The sequence below is a fragment of the Ornithodoros turicata genome, chromosome 1, assembly GCF_037126465.1.
Source record: "Ornithodoros turicata isolate Travis chromosome 1, ASM3712646v1, whole genome shotgun sequence".
In the NCBI taxonomy this organism is placed as follows: domain Eukaryota; kingdom Metazoa; phylum Arthropoda; class Arachnida; order Ixodida; family Argasidae; genus Ornithodoros; species Ornithodoros turicata.
In genome coordinates this window covers 44,895,115-44,919,543 of record NC_088201.1, presented here as the reverse complement: position 1 = coordinate 44,919,543, position 24,429 = coordinate 44,895,115, and the positions used below count along the sequence as shown (strand labels likewise).

At 41.2% G+C, this 24,429-nt stretch overlaps 1 protein-coding gene across 3 annotated transcripts; it reads right to left on the bottom strand.

Moving 5' to 3' along the window:
* Positions 1-457: 457 nt before the first annotated feature.
* LOC135378136 (protein fantom-like) lies at positions 458-24,409 on the bottom strand. 3 transcript variants are annotated; one of them, XM_064611037.1, is made up of 33 exons: positions 24,333-24,409; positions 24,010-24,073; positions 23,792-23,927; positions 22,975-23,027; positions 21,693-21,787; positions 21,485-21,565; positions 19,682-19,737; positions 18,469-18,525; positions 18,136-18,385; positions 17,627-17,773; positions 15,671-15,744; positions 15,455-15,594; positions 13,479-13,585; positions 13,089-13,202; positions 12,815-12,934; positions 12,627-12,695; positions 11,551-11,628; positions 10,089-10,198; positions 9,434-9,503; positions 9,216-9,345; positions 9,053-9,141; positions 8,018-8,159; positions 7,797-7,951; positions 7,555-7,680; positions 7,341-7,436; positions 7,035-7,184; positions 5,378-5,480; positions 4,748-4,917; positions 1,767-1,959; positions 1,411-1,492; positions 1,071-1,161; positions 837-879; positions 458-719 (listed from the first exon to the last, which is right to left on the bottom strand). In XM_064611037.1, exons 2-33 carry the CDS (start codon positions 24,011-24,013, stop codon positions 613-615), a joined length of 3,438 nt encoding a protein of 1,145 aa, XP_064467107.1. In that variant the 5' UTR covers positions 24,014-24,073; positions 24,333-24,409; the 3' UTR covers positions 458-612. The 3 variants fall into 3 exon arrangements, with proteins under 3 accessions (XP_064467107.1, XP_064467108.1, XP_064467109.1); XM_064611038.1 differs by having other exon boundaries at positions 24,010-24,398; XM_064611039.1 differs by lacking the exons at positions 19,682-19,737; positions 22,975-23,027; positions 23,792-23,927; positions 24,010-24,073; positions 24,333-24,409 and having other exon boundaries at positions 21,693-21,781.
* Positions 24,410-24,429: the final 20 nt, after the last annotated feature.

Genomic DNA, 24,429 nt, shown 5'->3' with positions numbered 1-24,429 from the left:
GGATCATGTGAGTATTGGGTATGTCATGAAAGGTTTTGACTATCATTAGTAGTGCAAAATCAAGGAATAATCAGTAGATGATTACATCCCAAGAGCTTCCGACTTACACCCAAGAGCTTTTGTTAGGCATGTAACACGATCACATTTAGCACTTCTAATGTGCTGTCACCTGTACAGCTGAAGCAAGAGGAAAGCCATGGTAACTAGCACTGTGCTGATGTTGTTGTCGAAGCAACACTTAGTGCTAGCTACCACGTCTTTCTTTCCCTCTGTCAACAAAACAGATATTCAAAGCAAACGAAGACAAGAAAGCATATGACACCATTTGCATGGGTGAGGGAAGCCTCAAATGGGGAAGGAACACGGAAATAGATCGCTCAAAATACTGACTGTCAAATGTGATACTTTGTCCACAGGGTTCTTAAAAGGAAAAACAAGACCTTGAGTTTATGTCGGATGGAAATTACAAATGCTGATGCAATTTATTAGCAGCTCTTGCTAAATATCAAACATGTACACGAAAAAGAAAAAAAAGGAACATCATTCCCATTCATTCTTGGCTACAAATGGGTGTGTGAATTTTTTGTTCAAAATGATCACATTTCCACCTATCTACTTTGAAGGTGGTGCATGACATGCAAGGATGCTTCTAAGGGCTGCAAGTATTTCCACAGATATGTTTAACCTGCCTATGGGCCTCTTGTTTGTACAGCTAAGTACTGTAAAAAGAAAAAGAAAATCAATTTTTGTACAATACAAGTATTAGGAAAAAATGCTGAAGTGGTAGAGATGATGCAATGTTTGCAAAGTTTCTTGCAGTGGCAAGTCTTACTTACCAGCAACATCTTCCTCAACAATGTCCCTCCCAGACTTCAGAATCTGCAATGTCATGAAAGTGGTAAGAAAGTTGCAGAGAATGATAAAAGCATTTCCATTTTCCTTTAATTCTAAGGTGCATTAAAAAAAGAAAAAGAAACGTCTTCCAGCTAATCAGATTTTTAAAATTAAACAGCACCATAATTTCTGAGTAAAACAGGCAATGTAACGAAGGATTAATTGTCTGTTGTTACCTGCTTCAAATCAGCTGTAGCTGTCCCAATGTCCTTGCACTCTGCTTTATCACTGTTGTTACTGGGCTCACTGACTATTGTGAATGTAATACTGCACATAGAAGATAATAAAGCAACTGAAACACAGTACGAGTCCATCGTGGGTCAATTATTTCATGTTTAATTTTATTTATTTAAATTTACTCGAGTAATTATGTTGACAGATGAGCATATCGAAGGCAACAGAAGAATAAGCATTTTCACACGATTACCCAAGTATTGTTTACTACTCCAGCCTGATTGGACAAAATGCTACGTTCATGTCTAAGATGCAGCCTACACGTGTTAGATGCAATCTTACGTTGCACTTGTAGCCTTGGATGTCACCAGAGCAGACAGGAGTTCTCGTCTGCTTGCATGATTTTTGGTATCCAGATGGACCACTGTAGCAGGGCAAAAAGACAAACAAGAACACAGAAAGCAGTAGTAACTATTTAATTCAATACAGCATAGCAATATTCAGATCACGAGCTTTATTAAATAATGCATTACTTGAATCAATATTCAAAATCCTGGATCTTTTTTTATATTCGGCATTAATTTACTCATTGTTTCCCTTTAATATTGGAGTACAAATACAGAGGTGCTGCTAAACAATAGTGTTCTTTCATAGTGGTCTCTTTCTACCTTCAATTCGCAAAGTAATGTTAGATTTACCTTTTCTGAAGTTGAACACAGCCCTCTGAGGAGGCTTCATCTTTGGCAGAGAAAAGGGGGTCTCCAATTCTGCTGGAGGACAATCCAGGAAGTGGAACTCCACAAAGAGCATCTCCACGGATTTGTCTTTCAACACAGCTGCACCCGGCAAGAATACCAGGCTGTTGATGCTGAATACTGCAACGTCTGATGGCTGCACAATTGAAGTTCTACATTTTAATATGACACACATAAATCTGACTTCCTCGCTTTATGATCCTTTTCCTCCGGAACCGTTACCACCCATGGCGTGCACCCCACCACATGTCAATCCTGTTCGTTAATATGTATGACATTTAGTTTATCCGACAATGACCGGGATTTTCCGCACAAACAGCGGCAAACACGTGTATTGTACCCTCGATACTATGACTGCTGGTCGCTGAACCAGTGGTCCTCCTGACCTATACCGGCCTATGCTTTCGGACAATGGCCATGGCCCGCTTTCAGGGTGACTCATGATGCTCTCTCTGGCATGCTTAAAACAGTGCTGTCCTTGGTCATATGGTCATACTGATAGTCATAGGAGATAGCTGCAGTCATAGGAGACAGACTCAATGGTCGTGCATGATAAGAAATGCAAACGGACAGAGCTCACTGCCAGCGTGAAGAAGCGAATACATTTGTCAGATTTAAGGAGCGACCATGTACAGCTTGGGACGAAAGTTCACGGAATATGGCACTAGCTTATTTGTCCATCGCAGCGGCCCCCTGGTGGCTATCAGGAAGAGATAAACAAGAAACAGGTGACCAGGTATGGCATCCATCACTCAGTATGTGTGACCGCTCTTGTTCGCTGCTAGGGTGTCGCTCCAATGGAGAAATGCGACGCCCCTGTTTCGTAAACTTTTGTCCAAAGCTGTACTACCTACGAAACCAATACCACTATGTTCAGCATCGGTCAACAATCTACCTGGTTAATTTTTTCGCCCAAAAAGTGCTTGGATATGAAATAAACAAATTTGAAAGATCCGGCAGAGTGTCGTTACTCCCTAAGGGGAGGAGTGAGAGCGCCGCGCTCAGAGGAGGAGAGGTGCAGTCCAGACGCCCCATAACTCTATGAGATGCCCACACAACCACGGCATTCCTTTTCTCAAGATTACACCCTCCTTGGTTCTTAGGGAGTGAGGTTTTCTCGTATTTACAGAGAGGGAATTCCAGAATATTATCACTGTCTGGCGTCAGCTCTTGTCATGTATTCCGTCGAATAACAGTCAGACTATGCCACTATTCCGCATGAGATTTTCGATACCATGGTCAGTGGCCCAGGAAGAATAAAGCGACACTATAGTTTCAAAATTGACTGGAACGGATGTGACCGTCCCTTTAACCCCTGAAACATAACCACCGGAAGCTTGAACCTATCCATAGCTTGTACGAGGCCTTCTTCGAGGCCCCTGTGGGAGGGTTTGTGCTTTCAGTTTATACCCAGAAAATCATGGTTCTGCCCCAGCTTATACCACAACGACTCATACCAGGACATCTCATACCAGTGGCGCGTTCCTGGCAGCGTGTGAGCACTGTAGCCTCGTAGCGCCGCTCATTGCACAATCACGGGCAGCACTACGATGCTACATCTATATGCTACGATATATAACTCATTAATATGACTGCAGCTGTTCCCACAGATTTTGCTCATAGAGCGAATTGTCATATTAATGAACATGATATGTTACGAGTCATACGAAGCCCGTTATGTAACATGTTGCTGATGTGGTACATACAGGGTGTCCCAGCTAAGTGTATACAGATTTTAAAAAAATATATATGAGACTTTTACCTTCCTTCACTAATTTTTTGCGGGCGATCTATGGAACGGATTTTTGTTCTGAAAACGGCTACGATACCAGGTGATCGAAAGGAACAGATGTTCTCATTGGGACAACTTCATAGCTTTTATAATTAAAAAGTTAATTAATGAAAGTTAATTAAGACATTGCTTTTGGACTTTGCTAATGCCCTCCTAAGGAGTGCCCTTCAGCATATGCTATATTGCAATTGATTTCATCTTGGTAAAAGTCTCATATATATTTTTTAAAAATCTGTATACACTTAGCTGGGACACCCTGTATAGCACACAAATGGAGGCATTTTCAAAGAGTGCTTTGCGCTTTATTTTTGAAAAAAGTCGTCGGATTCGTGGTGGGTTTCCGGATATGACAGTCCCTTTAAATTTTTTGACATATATATAGAATATATATGGAGCTTTTGGATTACATCAGATGGTTCACATGTCCACAAAGCAGGGCATTCACAAGTAAAAATCTCTCGACTGACATGACAGCACAGCAATCTTAAGTTATAACTCAGGTTTATTTTGGGGGGAAATTTCAGAGGCATTTATTCGCATCTATGTATATGTGTGAAGAATCCAGAATCCCAGAATTAAGGTGCCACTGGAACTGTACCACATATCTTTCCTCGAGAGCACAGGAGAAAGGCTTACATCCTTTATGTGCAATGTTTGCAATTCAGTGAAACATTACAGCTCATATGTTTCTTATCGTTATTATACTACAGGCTTGTATACACAGTCATTTGCTCATCTGTTACTACAGCCTACACTTTCTCTATGTTATCCTAAGAAAGTAAAACCAAACTTGCATTTGGTACTTGGATTGTACGCATCGTGCTTGAGCACTGCCACTCCTTTTCATTTCAAATGTGGACCTTACTGCATCCAATCATAAACGCAGGAGTAGCAACTATTCTTTTTTTTTCTCCTTTTTTGCAGCAGGTAGCAACATAATGTTGTTTGAGGTAATCCATAAAATTCTGACATTTTCTAAATATTCAGTGCCCCACTCTCTCAGGTAATGTCCTGCAGCTGGCCCTTAACATAACCAATGAAATGAGACTGCTATGGCAGTTCTTACAAATGACTGCTTAGAAATGCTTGAGAGACATTTATGCTGTGAGAGCAATGCTTAAACCACACTTACCTCAAGTGCAATCTGCTTTCTGGGAGGACTTCTAATGACAACGTCCCTACTGCTGTCACTCTCTTCATTTCCATTTTGACACTCACCAACTGATATTGAAAGTTTTGGGTCAGTTGCAGCATTGTCTCTAGAGGAACTTTCATCTGCAGAGGGTCGCTCTGAGCTTGCAACTGAAAGGAAATACATACAGCAGGGTTGGAGTTACACCACAGAGCATTCCATGCAGTGGAATCACACCCAACTGTACAGTCCTCAAAATAAAAAAAGCTAGAGGGAGGCGCAAGATTAGCTCAGACACATTGCAGTGCTAGCATGTAGGCAGGTATCCCTGTATCTGGCTGATGCATAATAGTGCAGTGACATCTTCCTCGTTAAAAGCATAGTGGGACCTGTCAAATGGCAGCTTTCTCACTCAGGAACAGACAGACAACTGAAATTTAGGGTAAGCCATTGGGATATACATGACACTGACGAGGAACAGAAGTGTAATATTCGGCTGAGAAAGATTGAAAGGTCAGGTCTGGTCATTATCCTTTAATCTGATATTGCATCCTCTAACTTCTTTTATTTTGAGGGTAGTGGTGAGTGGCACGATGAAATTAGGAAGAAGTTGCAGTTCCCCAAACTCACTATCTTTGGCCTCGTGGGAGGAAATGCTAGAGACTGATGTAAGTGAGCTGGCTTCTGGTGAATATGGCTTTCGATGGGGATGATGAGATGGGGCCTGTTTTCGCTGAACATGAAAAATACCGGGCAAAATTACTGCACCATGTTTGTACGGTGACAACTGGTCATAACAAATGTGTCAAAAGTCAAAAGAATGGTTGTCATACAGAGTGTTTTTTTTAGCCTTTACAGAATTTTCTTAAAAAAGCTATGAGAGCAGCCCAGATATTGTTTTTGCAGTTCAGTTCTACGGCCAGGCGGATATCCTCTGGAAAAGATTACGTAACTACAATGTGACAAATTACCTGAAATTCATTAATTAACTCTTTAATGAGGGAATTTCAGAAAAAAGTGAGATAGCAGATTGAGAGACTATCCTCATTGAACACCATTCCATGTTTAAAAAATCCTGAAACGTGCACGTGCGTTAAAACATCCATCCCCTAATTTTGATATGCAAATGAGCTGAAAATGAAAACGCGCAGCTGAGGAGCACATCACACCGCCGATGGAGGCTTATCTGGGCCGGAAAGCGGTTTATCTGGCCAGCTGAGCAGCACCTACACCAATCAACTCCATCGCTCTAAATAACATGGCCCTCTGATGTGAAATGAGCAGTGTACTCCCCGCGTTCCCCGTCGCCTCAGTTTCTGTTCATTTGCATATTAAAATTCGAGAATGGATATTTTAACGCACGTGTGTGTTTCAGGATTTGTTAGACATGAAATGTCTTGTAGTTGCATACTTTCTTCGAGAATATGTCTGCCTGGCTGTTGAACTCAACTGCAAAATCGACATCTAAGCTGCTCTCATAGCTTTTTAATAAAAATTCTGTAAAGGCTAAAAAAAAAAAAAAAGACACCCTGTATAATGGTACAGTTCTATACTGAAAAACACTTGCGAATCTATCAAGGTTTGTTGCTGGATTGCAACAAACCTGCAACAAAAAATTGCTGTTTGTTGTTGCTGCTTTATTGCTGGAACAACACAAAATGAAAATATAACATGAAAGGTGTGAGTGGGCAAACAGTTTATGCTAGAAATAAATAGCAAGTTATCACTTATCAGTGGCAGGTTATGCACATATCTTTTGTGTCTGTGTGTTATTAGAATAACTGTAGTGTGGTTCTGAATGCTTCACTGGCCTCCAATCCAGTAACAAGGGAGAGGTTACTCATCTGGTATTCCATATGTCTGACATCCACCATATTTTATCATCAGAATCTCTTCAGAAATCCACTTTTCATGAATTGTGTATCCATTAGAACATGCAGTGCAGAATATTTTCCTTGCACTTATCACAAAACAAGTTCATAACAGCACCACGCTCAGGTTGAAAAGATGTGATCCAGCCAGGTACATGGGTATTAAGACCCCTGTGTCATTACACAGAAAATAGAAAAAAAATTAAAAAATGGTAATTGGAGTAGATTTACACGTACACAGAAACTAGAAATATTCCGTACACTACTAACTGCCAAATCCTGTGACAGCTCCTCCTCAGGCATTTCTTTTGTGAATGCTGTAAATCTTGGAGGACGCTGTGGTGGATTTTGGGGGTTGCCATGAAGCTTAATCCCCAACTAAAACCTACAGTGATATCCGTGATGGCGTCACTTACAGGGTCCTTAGTCCCAACAGCTGCAGTGGAAGGACGCATTAATTTGAGCCAGTGCTGCTGAGACCTAGAAGGAGCACTTGAGCATTTCGGAACATGCAATTTGCTTTGAAAAGAACCTGAAGTAGCATGAGAGTGCCTCGAGGTTCTGTGCTGTGAAAATAAAATATTTATAACCATTAATACAATACACTAGTGCTACATGAGCGCAGTGGCATTTAGCTTCTAATTAAATGAATTTTCCACTATGAAAGCAATTACACACTGCAGTGCTTTGAACTGGAGAATAAAAGTTTTCAAACATCTAACCATAGGCCTTGCTTTCAGCAAGGGTTGGAGATGGGCTTTGTACTCATTTTCCCAGTGAAGGAACACCTCAACATATCCAACGTTTTCGCTGTGCACCTGAAATCAATAACAATCCATAATGCGTTGCTCACTGTATCATAGCTAGAAAATATAGCATAACACGATGCTATTACTAGCATTGCACCGGGATATAATGCAACTGAACACTGCTCACATTAAAAAATGAAAAGCTGCCTTTGATTTCTGCACCTGTAGTGAGTGGTGCCAGACCAATACATGCCCTTCCAATGTAAGAGCCAGGGTCATGATCACTTGTATCAAAGATGAAAACATCTAGATTCTGTAAACATGAGAAAGCACCACACAGCAGTCACACATATTGCAAGCCATAGAATACATATATATTTTTTGTTTGTGCTTCCAAGAATACAAAGCATAGTAAAGAACTAGACCTACCGTGTTAAGAAGGTAAGTGTGAAGTCTGGAATCCATTTTCAATGGAAAATTACGATGATCTTGAAACTCCACAGTTTCTGAACTTGGCACGGCATTAGTATTTTGGTATGGGCTGTGGTACAATGAGTACTGACAATACCTTAATGAAGATGAATCTACATATTTGATATCAAAGACATTGTTCCATTACTACCATGAAATTCTAAGCAATGAAGCTTTACCATTTGGCTGAGGTAGGGCTGAACACTTCATTATTTCCACATGAAGTACATTTAGGCTTGCGTCATCTTCGCTTTCCCTTTCCCTGCGCTGTTCTATAACTTGCTCCCTGTGATCCCTTATAATGGGAACTGGTGCGGTAACCTGAAATAATACACACACATAAGGGATGAATTTTTCAAGACAACACAATTTGATTTACGTTAGTTTGCTGGAAAACGTGTAATTGAATTTCTAATAATAAATCTAAGAGTAAGACCAGTGGCATGAACATACCTGTTCAGACAACGTCCGATGAAATTTACAAACATGCTTCTCATAAGATTTCCTTTTAGTTTAGCTGATTCGAAAGTGAATTCAGGTAATTATTATCAATCCAGTTAATAATGCAGCATCATGTTCTGAAGTCTTACATAACTATTCCAACTCTACAACTTTTGGTTTTGTCCTCCTTGTGAATCTCCTCGTACAGATTTTGAGTTTGTAGGGAAACATATCACCCAGTGACTTATCAGCCTGGCAAAATAATACACTGCTCTCACAAAAGCATTGTTCCACATGGGAAACATTGCATGAACCTAGAACCAGTGTCAAGAAGGAAAGTATCATCAAGTTTTCACTGTAGTACTACACCATCAAAGAATATGTCAAAGCTGGACATTGAGAATAAATAGAGCCTGAAGTTTTCGGGAAATATTTTTTTCTAAATTCCGAGGGTAAAAATCGGGTAAATAAACATGTGCACTAAATTCATGCGAATTCCGGTGAAAAAACTTCCAGTAGGCTAAATTTGGGGGGAAATCGGACTCAGTTACTCAAAGTAACTGTAGTGGTTTGGTACAAACGGTGATGTAACTGCATTTGCTGCCAAACAAGTTAGTGCATTCCTACAGACATTCAAGTGAGGGCAATTTGCCAGGCAAAAATCGGGTTTCACCCTAAAGAGGCAACCTTCAATTTGGGGTGCAAATTCGGGGAAGAATCGGGTAAAACCCTAAAACTTCAGGCTCTAAGAATAAATTAACTGATGGACTTACTCCAAGAAATTGGGATGCTGCCTCAGGTGTTGGCAGAAAGCGTGTCCAACCACACAAAGCTCCAAGGACCACCTTGCCGTTGCAAGTCCCTACGTATGTTCCATGAGCAGCCATTTACTACAAAAAACATTTTCTGGCAGCAGTCTTGGGGCAAAGCACATACCCAAAAGAGGCGACCGCACACGATGTCTTTTGAAAGCATTTTTGAGGGAGCTTTTTAGGCTGAGTTCAGACACACCCAAAGGTCTTTCATTCACTCCAAAAACTTCCTGCAGTTCCAGTTTTACTGAACCCTAAAATAAGTTAGAGAGCCCATTTTTACCATGCAATGTACCATTACATCAAAAATAAAAAATAAACATTTCAATTAACACGACAAACCTTTTCAAGGAATTCAAGAAACTCTCTGCTGACATCGATAGCGTATCGTGCAGTGCAGTTGAACTCTGGCCTACGGGAGTTCAGGTAAGAGAAAATCAGATGAGAGACAAACACCTGGTTATAGCTCATATTCCCTAGCATTATATGTAGGGAGTGACTTTTTTCGGGTTAAATGCCTTTCTCAGATTCGGGGGGTAAAAATCGGGCGCTATTTTTAAATCTGTAATTCGGGGAGAAATCGGGCGATAATTGTGCTTTACGGTGTTATCGGGTGTTTTTGTTTCTCCTCTTGTCTATTAAGTCCTCTCCTAATCTCTCTTTTTTGTTTTTTTGTTGTTATTTTTGCGAGATCGTGAAGTCTTTGCAGTCGTGAAGTCCCTTCCAGCGGTAATCCCCGAAGACATAGACAGTGTTGACACACACGAGCGTATAGCTGGGAACGTAAGTGACCCATTCTTACATGTGTTACACGTGGCGACCTTTGTTCGTCTTCAGTGGAAACGTCACTTGAGGATTTTATAGTGACTGGAATTCGTGGAGAAATCGGGTTTAACCCGAATTTGTCGGAGGTCAGTTCGGCGGGAATAACCGGGCGGAATCGGGTTTAACCTGAAAAAGTCACTCCCTAATTATATGTTGGCATTGGAACTCTCACCAGTCACTACTTGCAGCAGGTGTTGCTTGAGGTTCAAAGTCTGCAAAAGCCCACCTCACAAACAATGATGAGTCCTTGCTGGGATGGAACTCCTCTGATGTAAAAAGAACCTACAAAATATGTATATTTAATGCAATGCAAAGTTATACTAAGGACATTCAAACCTGCTCTAGCCTTTGCAGAGGACAGAAAAAGATGCAAGGAAGAGGTGACCGTAAGTGACTGTGAAGTGAAAAACTTGACCATATTCTTTGTCGTTTGTCCCACTTTCATCATTTGTTTTTCCCTCAAACTATTATCGTTTGGGATTACCTTCTCCAGTCACTTGTTTCAATATTAGATTCTGTTATTTTTCATCACCAGTTGTGTACGTATCTTACGTTATGATGCCTAGCATGCTCATGATGTCTTGAATACCCATTATGATTTCTACCTGTTCGTTCCTCCCCCCTCATGTAACACCCTTATGTGCGCATTTGAGGTATGTACATAAATAAAAATAAAAGTGAATACATATTAGCCATTTTCCACATAGCCATCACGCACAAAGATGTATTGGTCCAATATTTTCACTTCACATAACCTTGGGAGCAGTACACACAACTTCCTATGCCTCAGACACAAGAGTGTTGGGAAAAAGGTGGGACAAAGAGCACTTCTGCATGTGGAGACTATGCAAAAATATTCACTTGTTCCTGGCATCCTTCATTTTTCCCTGAAAGGTCAAGGGTTCTGCTTGAAGAACACCACAACTTCCCCATGGAGCACATTGGATAGAGAAAGTCTGTAGTTTTGTTGTGTGAAACCAAACTAGAGACCTGAGCTCGCCTGTTGTGGTTTACAGCAGCCTTACGAAGCACCGCTGAACCCAGCACGATTTTATGCAAAACTGATAAATCAACCATATGACCTAGATGCTACAAAAATGAAGTTTATTTAAAGAAAACCAGCACAAACTTGCCTACAGCTTCTGAGATTGTTAAAGAGATTTCAGTTTTGCACACACAGCTCCACATTTAATGCTTTAACAGTTTTTTAAAATATGCCTGGTATGCCCGTTCTATTGCACAATCTTTTTGGATAAAGATAATAGTAGCATCAAGATGGGATATGTGCACAACACCATGTCCAAAGCAGCATCACAACTACAACACCAATATGACGCATATCTTATGAGCACCGTTTCCTTGGGAAGGACTGCCTAAGGGTCTCACCTAGTGTTGCTACACAAGAGTTACAATACCGACCTACGATGCTTTGAAAAAAAACAAGAAAAGCTCATGTGACGCATTTGTGACTTGGCTGCAGCACACAAATATCTAGGGATGCGTTTGCTGGAGATTATCACGATCCAATTTTTCAATATAATAGAAAATAATAGCTAAACATGTTTCAGTAGAACCTGAAGCAGTAGTAACGGGGTATAAACCATAATGGCAAATAACTCATCAATTTCTCTTACCCTGCTGATGTGAATCTCAAAAAAGCTCTGTCCTTTGTGAAGTAATGATCCATATGTATCACTATCACTTTCTTCTGGCTAGAAAGTTGTGGAACAAAAAAACGGGTATATCAGGCAATACCTCATACTACAATAAACACACACAATTACCAGTCAGTATATGTATTGTGTCTTTGAAAATTGACATGTTTAATGATGTGTTACCTCTTGTTCATTTCATATAAAGAGCACATTTCAAAGCGAAGGCTCATTTACCTGTTGGTATGGTTACAAAAGGAATTACAAAAGATTCCAATCTAAATTCTTGAATCTTTGTGAATGCGAAATCCTTATATCTAAATGCAAGACTTTATGAAACATATTGCCATATATGAGACATGGATAGGGTGCTTCTTCACTCACAACAGCTTGAATTTCTAGTGAACACACATCTTCAACACGTCTGCCATATGAAATTGCAGAGCATGCGAAAGGGCACTTGAAAGAAATCCCAAAAGTAGCAGTGTCAGCCTCTCTGTTTGCAGTGACCACAATTCATAACCATCTGTTTATAGAGAGCCATTTGTTAGTCGACTGGTGATTCTCAAAGAACTAATGTAAGATTTAACAACCACTCTGAATTCTGTCTTTATCCAATGAGTGCCTAGTGTAGGGCCACTATAACAGTGGAAAAGTGTACTAACCCTACTGAGCTAGGAGAGAACATGTAGAAAAACAAAGGACGTCGCATAAAAAAATTAACATGCTAATTAACATCCGTCGCACTGCATACATGGCCATTCTCTCTGCTCTCCATATGATTTCCTCTTGGCGAACTGCCCTCCAAGTTTCCTTCCATGATCTTTGTGACTAATTACTTTAAATCTCTCCCTGTGTGCAACTCTCATCCACAGACAACTGTCTTTTCATTATTTCATAATAAGATGAGTAACCTCAACCCCCAGGTTGGTAAAAATGACTGTCCTAGAAGTAGTTTTCTATATTTTCTTTTCCTCCACTGCCTGAAAATTTGTCAGTGATATTTAACAAATGCTTAAAATAAGGAACTCTGTCAATGAGAAATTCAAAAAGTGTACCGGACGAACTTCAGCGATCCTGACGTGTTGTGATTTCTGAAGAATGTGCTTGATCTTTCTTTCCATTTTCTTGAGGACAGAAGGAACAGCAAGGCAAAGCAAACAGAAGGAAAAAAAGAAAAAAAAGAAAAGGCTATTGTTATTATGTGGTTGCTGTTACGAAGTCACATAAATGCCTCAACAAATACCTGAATTTCGGTGTTCTTCTGCAAGACATCCTCTTGTAACTCTTTTAAAGCATTCACCTTAGAGTTTTTTTGGCCTGTTAGCGATGCCATATCTTCTTGATCACCATGATCTGTCTGGGTCTGGGATATACATATATTAATATAGTATATATTGTATATATTAACATATAAAATACCAATATTATGTATAGAGTACCCTAAATAAGTACAGCACTAGTAAGTTACTACAAAATACTAGTATAAGCTGTCATGTACTCTATATTAATTTGCTCACAGAAGCTTGCTCCATTCCTGCTTGTTGTTCCTTCGTTGCAAGGGTCACTGACTCCCGCATTTGAGCCTCCCGAATTCTGGAAGCATGCAGCTCTTCATGGAGTGCACGAGATTCCTTCAGATATGAAAGGTCCACAGTCAAAGGATGTTCAAAAACATTAACTGATGCCAGGCCTTAGTAATGGCTTGACAGCCACATTATGAAAGCCCACAGCATCAAATGAATTACTAATGAAAACTTGTAACAATTAACCGAATCCTTTCTTCCAAGACCAACCAACCAAACAACAACAACAACAACCAAAGTATGATATGCACTAAGATCCATTTGGAAAATTCAGTTCCATGGTTCTTCTAACAGTGATCTAACAAATTTCAACATAGGGCTAACCTGTTCCAGAAGGGACACTTTTGCTTTCAGCTGCTCATCCTCATGAATCAAGGCTGTGTGCTGTTTCTGCAGTTCTTCATATTTGCATGAAAGATTAGAGCAAGCCTCTGAAAAGATTTGAAGTAAGAAACTGCAGTGGCCAATTCACTGAGGATCATTCACTGCATGAAATGAGGTCACTCCAATAACATAAAACTGGGCAAGGGGAACCGACCCCTCGTTAATATTCCCCTAATGAAGGCAATACAAACAGAAAACACAACAGTGCAAGAGCAAATCTGCAGGCAAGCAAACCCAATTTCAGGTAACCTCACACTAAAAGCCATGCCCCTCTTGACAAAAATTAGTAATACAGTGAAGCCTCCCTATCTTGGACATCCGCGGTGCAGCTGAAATATGTCCTACTTAGGCATGTGTCCGAGTTACAGAATACGAGGGAAACAAAAAATGGAAAAGAACGCAGCTGTGTTGCCAGAAATGGCCCCCTTCTTCAATTCATGGTCTCTACCCACGCTTCTACCCACGCTTACCCACTCTACCCACGCTTCACTGATAATTATTGCTACTTTTCATGGATTCGATTCCGTGCGGATTCCAACTCAGTGGCATTACGTTTTGAGCTTTTCAAGCAGCGTGCAGCTTGCTTGAGAGTTTAAGCCCACTTGGAATTAAGCTGAAGGACTTGTCTCTGAAGCGTCAGCCCACTTTTGATTGCCTTGGTGCAGTGCACGTACAAAGGCTCCAGATAAACTGAAGAAAAGTGCCTACACTAAAGAATAGTTACAATGTAGATTGACAGTACCCCTTTTCGGACTCTTAAAAACTAAAACAACAAAATGCTGACACCAGTATAGGAAAAAAAAAAAAAAAAAAAGTGAAAGTCGAGGCACTGGCTCAATTTGGGTCTTTTCGGTGCAAAGATGGACTGAGAAAATCTACCTGCTAAAATCTTCAAATTAGATAATTTGGCCATGCTTCTGTCTGACTTAGCAGAAAAAACCCTGTCCTACTTCCGGGATAGGGAGGTGTCCGACATAGGGAATTTCGTCCCCATGTATTTTCAATGGGAGCCCGCCGGTGCAATGAAATCTTGTCCGACATGGGGAGGTGTCCGAGGTAGGGAGGTGTCCGACTTTGAAGGTTTTACTGTATAGTAAGTTGATGGGAATAGGAATGCCTAAAGTGACTTCTGAGTCCACCAAACTGCTCCAGCACTCTTAGGCAGACTGAACACACAATGCTGTGCATGTTTATGACTAGACAAGTATGTACATACTGCAACAGGGACATATAACATTTCAAAGACTTAGTGCTGCCACTTTCACCATGAAAAATACTGTCTGAGCAAGCAAGATCAAATGGAAGAGGAGGAGGAGCAGAGGATTGGGCTTCTTTTTTAAGTACCAGTGGACAAAGTTGACACACCAGTGGTCTCCCAATGGATATGATAAAACATTTGTCCTACTTCACTAATGACGACATAAGGTCAGTCATGCCACAACACCGCACGTGCAAATTGGTACAGCAACTAAAGCACTAGCCAAAATCACTAGGAAGACAACAGTCATCCTCTGTGATAAAAAAGGAACAGCTTATGAGAGTACGTTGTTTAATCTCAAAAGAGGATATTCAATCATACCCGTGATTACAATGCATGCACCTGGCAATTGAGGAGTTTGATGAAATATCTACGTTAAGGCGAGATTACTCGCAGGGTACTTTTAGTCTTCTAGGCAGTCCTACGCTTAGCGCACATAAGGAGCAATAAAATATGGAATTTGTGTGAATGCTCTCCACAGATATGCAGGTGCCTTACACCACAAGAATGATATATACAAAACGTAAGTTGTATGTTTAAGTTGTACGCATCATCCGTCTCATCCACTCCTCAACCTCAAGGAGATGCTACCGTCGATGTAACACAAGCATGTTCAACAGATGCTCACTCATACAGAAGGCAGAGGAGACAATCATACCTTTATGCAGTGCAACTTGTAACAGCAACTCCTTTTTTCCTTCAGCATCAGAATTCACTACAGCTTCAAGCTGAGCGACCCGAGCCCTTAAACTATCCTCCACGTCAGTATGACAGAAAGCGTTGTCAACCTCTTCTATGCTGCAGGTTGAGCCAATGGATATGTAACAACACACAAACCTGTTACAGCAAACAGCTACAAAGCAAAAGTACTAACCTTTCAAGCAGTTTATTATTTGCCTCCTTCAGAATGTCATTTTCCCTTTGGAGGTCTTTAATACATTCCTCTAGCTGAAATTGAAAGCCCAATCATGACAAATTAGTCCACACTGTTACATGTGAGACCAAGCCTGTATGACAAGAGAAATAAGTGGTACCGTAATCGCATATTGTAAAAAGCCACAGCCACTTGCAGAGCGACTCAATATTAATGATTTTAACAACTTAAAAGAATTTTCAGATCATGTAGTACTACACACCTTGTACAAAAAGTGAATTTAAATTTAAATGTTTGACTGAAGACAAAGTACAAACCAGCAGGACTTCGAACTTTAAAAGGGAAAGGAAGTGACATTTAGCCTTGCTTGAAACACTGCTTCATTCATCAAGCAGTATCAGGCGCCACCATGCACAATATTTTTGCTGTCTGGCGTCTCGCCACTGCACAATTAAATTTTCAAAAACACCCTGGGAAAGCAGCCATGAGAAGTGTTGCCAAGTTGGAGGTTTTCCTTCCAAATCTTGGGGTTTAGTGCTGCAGCCTGGTGGGAAGAATTTTGGTTTAGTGGCTAGAGGTAAATCTGGAGGTTTTCGCTTTTGTTTTGCAATAATTATAGCGGCGTGCTTTGTATGTGTAGTTATGTAGTTAGTAGTTATGTGTTATCAGTCAAAACGTGTTGCTGAATTAATTCCAGCATGAAACGAATGGGTGTCAGATGATGAAAGGCATTACAAAGCACACAGCGGAACACAGTTACAGAGATTTGTGCAGGATGTCACATGGTCTCCTCCTTTTCATTTCCTTTTTCGGGGGGACACCCACAGCTGCTGACTTTTCAACTGGCTTTTTTGCGTTTGTGGCAGATATTTAGGGGAGGGATGCTGCCAGATCTTTAGGGGAGTGTTAAGCATGAACTGCATGGCCTGAAAAGCGTCCGAATTCTCACCGAACCAAATTCGGGACCGAACTTTTTTCGGAGAACAGAATTTCGGCCAGGCCAGATTTCTCCTCTGAAATGGGAAGCGACGCCAACCGAAAAAGTAGAAGCATCCAATGGCTATTCAGCCGGAAGGAGAACCATAGCAACGATGGCGTAGCAATCGGTTCGACTGTTGCCGTGTGTGCGACTTCTACCCCATGAATACAGGGATTATCTCATTGAGCTGGATGGTTGAAAGACGATGTCCCCCAAGGTCAGAAGTGTTTGGCCAAAATTAGGGGTGCATTTCGGTAGCATGCGCTGATGCACAGACAAGTTTGGTCCCGATTTCGGTTCGGCTAGTTTTCTAACAGTTTTTCGTGCCATGTGGTTCAGTCTTTAGGGGCGTGGGGATGGGGTGCTGCACGGTGGCTTTCAATTAAAACAGCTAAAGCACTAACACTAGATGAAAAGAAACAATGAGTGCTGACTGGGCTATGAACTGCTGGAAATGTGGCAGCGTGGTTTCTGAACAAAATTCAATACACTGAGGTTTTTGTCCAAATTCAGGAGGTTTTTCTGGGTCCATTCGGAGGGACAGCTGGGGCCAACACTAATGTATGACCCTGGAGGCCCAGCCCAATCTCCTGGCATGATATAATCAGGTCTGCGTCATGTAGCACCACTGTAGCATCATTTCCCGCTGAAAATTAGTCTGCTATAGACCTGGCGCAACACTAACTGCGGCAGACTCTCCACGATACGACTCGTTCACCTATGGGCTGTCAGAATAAGGAAAGGGGTTTGTAGAGGGTGTGCAGATCAACAGGTCAGCTATGATAATCATTATTGTGCAAGAGCACCACACATTACCTGTTGCACAATGTGCTGCAGCCAAAACTGAAAAATTTATTGGGGGGGGGGGGGGGGGGGGGGGGTTCTCTACTCCTTTCAACTTTTTAGCAATGAAGCCAGATGGCTCAAATATTGCAGGTATGAGCAATGAGAAATCACAAGTAGTAACAAAGACATACTTCTGGTATTGTCTGCTTAGTCAACTCGGACGCACTAAGCTTGTCTTGTAATTCTCTGTTCTTTTCTTGCTCTGACTTCAGTTCAGAGGTCACCAACTCCACTTCTTTCAAAGCACTTCCATGGGATGCACTGATCTTCTGTAATTGCTTTAAAAAAAAGCTCAAATCCCAAAGAGATTCATACTGACTGACTTCTGACAGGCACTACAGGCCACCTTAATCCCATTTATAAGCAATTTTCTCAAAAGCACAGCACACTAAATACAGTATAAGAACACTTCATCAGGTCACTTCAATTGTTCTGCGTACAGACATGTACACTACTACGGATGAAAGGTGGGCTGTTTGTAAATAACAGCTAAAGGTAGATAATGTTTATCTAATGAGAAATTAAGGTGCCCCAAGCATTGCAGCCACCCATGGAAGGTTGGTCTGTATCCACACGAGTTGTTGTCGTCCCAAACGTCTTTCTCCTGACAAAGCAACAGTATGCATGCATGTCTACTCACAGTACGAAGGTCCTGTATCTCGTTCTGTAGTGCTGTTTCCCGTGTACTCTGACTTTTCACTTCGCGGTGCAGTTTGATGAGGTCAACATTTTCTTGCAAGTGCTGTAACTGGCCATGTCCCATCTGCATTCGCAGCTGCACCAACTCTTCCTTGTGTTCTGCATCACGCACTTGCATCTGCTCCTTTAGTCCTTCCAGCTCCTGCTCTTTGATATCCAATAGGGACTGCCTAGATGCAACAGCAGATTCCCTAAATAAACAGCCTCTGTTACTGTATTTGGATTGAATTTTTGTTGGCTAGGATGGCTCACACAGATATAAAAAGTTACTTACAGCCTCTTAATCTCATTTCTGGCTTCCTCTAGTACGCTGGCAGCAAATGCAGGGGCTCTAATAGGAAGCAATTTTCTTGTTTTGCTATCTTTTCACCAGTGGAGGTTGTTGACGAGATAACACGTACAACAATGACAATGCCACAATACAAAAAGCTTAATTTGACAAAGCATGAGATTCATAATTTTCATTCAGTGTCTTGTAACTGATTCAGGTGCTCTGCACTGAACCAGTTACGGTAAATGCTGGTGCAAGTGCTCGAAAGTGATGTGGACATTTACAAAAAAAAAACGAAAAAAACAAGCAGGAGGAGCAGCACTTATATGCAGAACAGCTACATCTAGTCCCCTTATGCCACAAAAATTTTACAAGTAGTACAGAGCACTTCTTTACTTCTCCTATCCATGCAACTGTGCACATGTGTGCATGCAAGCTCTTGTGTGAGAGTACAGGCGTCTAAAGACAAACTTTATGCATGTACCTCAACCTGCAATGCTTATGTAACTTGTGATGGTAAAGTGTCTCAAAAAGGCCCTGTGAATTACCCTTCCTCATAAAATGACGAGGACAAGATTGTTTTTTGAGCTGCAGTGTCATACCACTCAAAGGATGTCAGTCATGGCATAGCATGGACACATTTCCTCAAAGTAGCACTGTAGGCACAAAATTTCTTCCAGGAAGTGCCACACATTTCTTAGAGAGTTCCATCTGTAACTACAGTACATTATAGTGCATGTACTTGTAAGCATGGACAGTCCCAGGATTTTTAGCCCATTTTTCAGCACCAGGATCCTGTGACGCTGACTTTGTTTGGTTTTATGACAGTAACATTTTCTGTGCACCCAGATATTTAAATGGACACATTTGGGAGATTAGAAAGTATCAGGACCTAAAGAGTATGCACAATGAAAAATTGCGAGGCTTGTGAAGACCGCGAAATTGTAGGCACGGTTTAAATTTGCAGGTTCAAACCTTGGGAGCAATGAAGAGACATGCTAGCAACTGAGTTACTCAGGCTAAAAGAGGGATGGCAGTTCTGGTTCATGAGCTTCAAGTTGTAGTGCCCGTACAAACAGTCGCTGATCCAAAAATTAGGCTCACTCTTGGCCAACACAATTATGGAGACTGTCACATGTAGTACATAAACATAGCAGATGGAGAGGAAACAACTGTAAAGTTTATCTTTGGAGACCATGTGGACATTCAGTTTTACCTCTTCATTGTTAGCTGGTTATGTATTTTCCACGCTTGTGCGATATGCTGACGACCCTGGCAATGTAAAATGTAAGTGATCGCAATGGCACATAACGCGTAAAATTGTCAGTAACAGGCAAATTGGCAACGACACCCAAACATTCGCCATGATTCACCACAAGGTATAAAAAAAAACAAGTGTTTTCCAAATTATATACTCTCAATAGAAGTATAAAAGCGAAAACTAAACCTTCCATTGAACAGCACCTTATAGAATATGGCAGAGTGGAGACCATTTTTAGCCAACCTAATAGGAGTCATAGAAATGTTTACCATATGCACAAGTCAAAAAGGAATAGCTGAGTAAGGAATGATACATACTAGGTGGAGCCTCTGCCTCAACATTGATATTCCTCAAAAGGAATATGCGCATGCAGACGGGACAAGGAGAGGAGGCACACACACCAAGCGCTACTTACAACTAAGCTTTAATGACAGAATGACAGACCTTTTGTAGTACGTACCAACTAGCCTAAATTTCTGCACTTCTTGTTGGTATTCTTGTTAGCTTTCTACTAGCACTTGCTGAAAGAGCTTATCACTTACTTTGATTTTTCGTTAACTTTCTCCACTAGAGTTGTCTGCACCTCATTTATTTTATAGTTTCATCACTTCATGGTTGTCCAATGTTTCATTGTGTGATATAGGTAACTAATATAATATAAATAGAGAAAACAGTTGGAAGCTCAATGAAAAGCTCTGGAAACTCTCATGCAGTGTGTGTCTGTTATCAAGCATGTCACTACCCCAGCTGTGGATGGCAGTCTTGCCTGATGTGTTCGCTTAATGTTTGTCTGGCACCTTCATGCCCCCCCCCCCCCTTTTTTTCTTGCAGTCTTCTGAATTTTGTTATAAAGGAGTTTGACTGTTAATCTACGGAAGACGATTTTGTTGATGCGTTTTCATGGAATGCAGACAACAAAAGACTTTTGCAATCTTTTGTGTTACCCAAAGCTAGGAGCGAACACTATAGTAGGGGTCAGGCAAATTACTTTGAAAGGAGACATTTAAAGGGACAGCAGAGAACCATAGACTGATGTTGAGAATGCAGTTGCGTCCAGTCCCTGTTTTATGGTGATGTCCCGTATCACTGCACATTTCTCGGCATGCCGGAAAAAAAAAAACTTATTTCCTGGCATGCTGAAGTATGTGACCAGAGGTGCTGTTTCCAAAATCTGATCTACCTTGCAAAATCCCACAAGCCAGAAAATGGGTTGTGATATGGTAAGCATGGGTTACCGCATCTTTGCGGACATCACGAGGGTGCGTGATAGGTCATTGAGCACTGTGTAGAGGTAAGATATCACGTAAACAGCAGAGTTTCTCTGGATGTGCGAGTCGCTGCCTGCTGCAACAAAAAACAAAAGCTATTGAAAGTGATGTCGCAGCAGTGAAACTACTGACTATAAAATTCCATTATAAGTCGCTGACTGCAAATTTAACTGAAACATCTTGCATCTTGACGTGGACCATCACTAGAAAGCATGTGATGGGTCTTCTCAGCCTGTTGCTTTAGGGAGAACGGGGTCACTTTTGTGGATAACTATAAACATGTAATGCACGAGCGTACAACATCAACTACGTGCAGTACAAAAAGACATTTAATTTAGTTAAAGTGTGCCGGTTATTCCCACAAGAACATTCACTGTATCGAGCATTTTCCTTTACGATGGATTACTATAAATGGTCTCCACTCTGTGACTCAAAATAGTACAAGCATGGATAACAAACGTAATGACAACAGGAATAGAGCAAATCTTACAGAGTCCACCCTCGGACGCACATGCTCGTAGGGGTCCCGTCGCTTGGCAGATGCGGTGACCATCTGCCTGCTAACCAAAAGCTGAAAGGAAATGACGATAAATTGCCAATGAATAAGGAAAAGTTAACACAACGCCACAATTTTTTGTGCTCAGTATATTTGCACGGGGCATTGTTTTAGTCAAATAGACAACATTCAATTCCCTTACTTTTCCTTTCAAGTGGGTGTTCTCTTTTTCCAATGTTCTAACTTTATCATTAAGATCTTCCACAACTTGCTCCATTTCAAAACTCTGCCTGTGAGCTGCAACAAGCAGAGCTATACGTGACTCGAAGAACACACTTCAATAAGCAAGTAAGCTACTTTAATGTTAAGGGGCACAGAAGGGGCACAGAAACGCAGAACTTTGTCCTGACAGATTGAAAGACACTTATACACTGACAGCAATGCAAAAGGAAAGGAATTCATCTGTCGCATCATTTGTAATTTAGGCGTGAACGAAGCCAGGATTTATGCTTTCCCTCTCTTCTCCTTCTCAAGGTGCACGGCAGTGTGGAGCGACCTGGCATTGCTTTCCTCAAAAAATCTCCCACGATGATTGGACAAATCGTTTGAGGTGATCAATGACACGCTGCTCCACATTGCCGCCCTTCGTGAGAAGGAGAAGAGAGGGAAAGCGTAAATTGCAGTTTTGTTCATGCATAAATCACGACTGGCACAATGGATGAATCCTGTTCCTTTTGTATTGCTGTCAAGGTAACGGCAACTCTCATTTCACGAGGAGAAACATTTGCACTTTAGAGCCCCTTTAACAACAAACAAGCCGACCAAAAGAGCGTGTAACTGTTATGGGTGCTGGGGTTACATCTCTGACTTCAGCTGTTCTTAGGAAGGAACTTTAACTTCCTAATGACTGCTACTAAAGTTTGATCTGAATGCAAGAGGATTGAATTAAACCCAGAGGCATGCTCAACCCCTCCCACAAGATCATTTTCAAAAATTATGCTGTGATTTGTGCAAGTCTCCTAAAAAGACGACACATATTTTAGGTGCATTCTTTTTTTTTTTAAGTCTATCCATGAAGACACTTGCATTATGCAAACTGCCATTCACTGGAAATACAGAAGAAAAAATTTGTGCCATTTGACAGAGTTTGCATACATTTTTGCACAGTTTCATAAAATGCAGGTCATGTTGAAAATTGTGGCATCTCCTAATTTTATTATGAACCAAAGAAGTGGCCAAGCATGACAAAAAAATCTACTCCCCCTTTTCATAGTAATGGAAATATTCAGCCAAAACTTTTGCAACGAGATGGAAGGTACAAAACATTTCTTGACCTTGAACTGACATCACTTTAGTGTCATCCAGCCTAGCAGTAGTAGCTCTGGACCCACTGTCAAATTGCTCAGTTTTGGCTGTGTGGATTCATGGCGAGAGACATGTACTTCAAATAACAAAGTTTTCATAGCAAAGTCATTTTCTTTTACCTGGTAGAGCAGCTTTCCGTTGATTAACAAGTCTGGTCAGCTTAGTAGCCAACCTGAAAAGTAAGTTAACACTGTAATGTGTATGCAGCAGCCTGAAGATAAACCCAACAGTTACTATGATCAGTGTCATATCCCTAGTGGAATCGTTTGAGGGGCAGTGATACGACAAGAAAGCTAATGTGCCTGGGGGGGGACCAGGATGAACTCCCAATCCTGCTGTTCGTAGATACCTAATGTGAAGTAAGTTCCAATTGACAGAGACCCTAGAACAGGTGCAGCTCACATGTATTTGCTCAACAGACACTCACTCCACACTTCCACTGCACAGGCTAGTGCAGATTTGAGGTCATATTTTGCAACATCAAAAACAGTTGTTGTGCCTCAAGAAGTGAATTTTCAAGCAGCAACACCATGTTCACTGGTAATTTTCAGAGACGATGGGGAACCAGAAGTTACTACAATGGCAGTTGAAGAAAAGACAGCAGCAGTGGGATTCGAACCCACACCCTCTGATTACCTCTTGTCGCTTTGACTGCCACTATTCAATTGAAGCATGCAACTGGGCATTGTGAGGCCATAGCCTCCTCTATACTGATGCTATAGAGGAGGCTATGGTGAGGCTTGTGTTGTGTTTGTCCTTCCACGTTTAATTGCCTCATCTTCTACCACGTTACGGAAGCCACTAGATGCAAACGAAGCATGTACTCTACTTGAAATATTTTCAACATGAGAACTGCTAAGAATAGTGCTGATATTCACGCAGGATAGGTTGCAGAAAGAAAACATTCAGCTGTTGTACTAAACGGACAATACTAACTTTTTAATCTTGTCCTCTTGTTCACGAGCATATTTCTTGAGGTGTAGATGTTCGTCATGCAGACGCAGATAGCCATCTTCGACAGAATTTCTTCCCAGAAGGTTTGCAGAATGTTGTTCGCCTTCTCGTAATGATCCTAAGACAGCAGCAAATATCATAACTATTACCGTCTCACGAAAACCGCGACATCACCTTTCACCGTTGCAACACAACCTTACCCATCAAATGGAAGTCCGCTTGCTGAAAACTTTCCGATGCCCCTTGCCACGACCAACGCAGTACCTAAATAAAGCACATGCAGTATAGTGAGGCCGGCTATTGTGTACAGAAATAAATTAATGGTGAACATCCGTGAGCTAAGCGCGTTTGCGGGAATAATGGAATCTTCGATTTTCCTGGACGTTTCAAATAGCCCTCTGGCAGGAGCAGCTGTCTGTAGTGTTCTGCTACCTACTTATGGGATGCTTGTCACACAGTGCAAAATGCTACGTAATCTATGAAATAGAATGGCCAAACAGAAGCATATTCAAATAACAAGTACCGTCCAGCTGCCCTAAAGTGTACGTGGGCAGCGGCTCCACCACTAAAGTTGTTTATAAAAAAATGCGTCTATCCCGTAAACGCTCACCAAAGCGTCA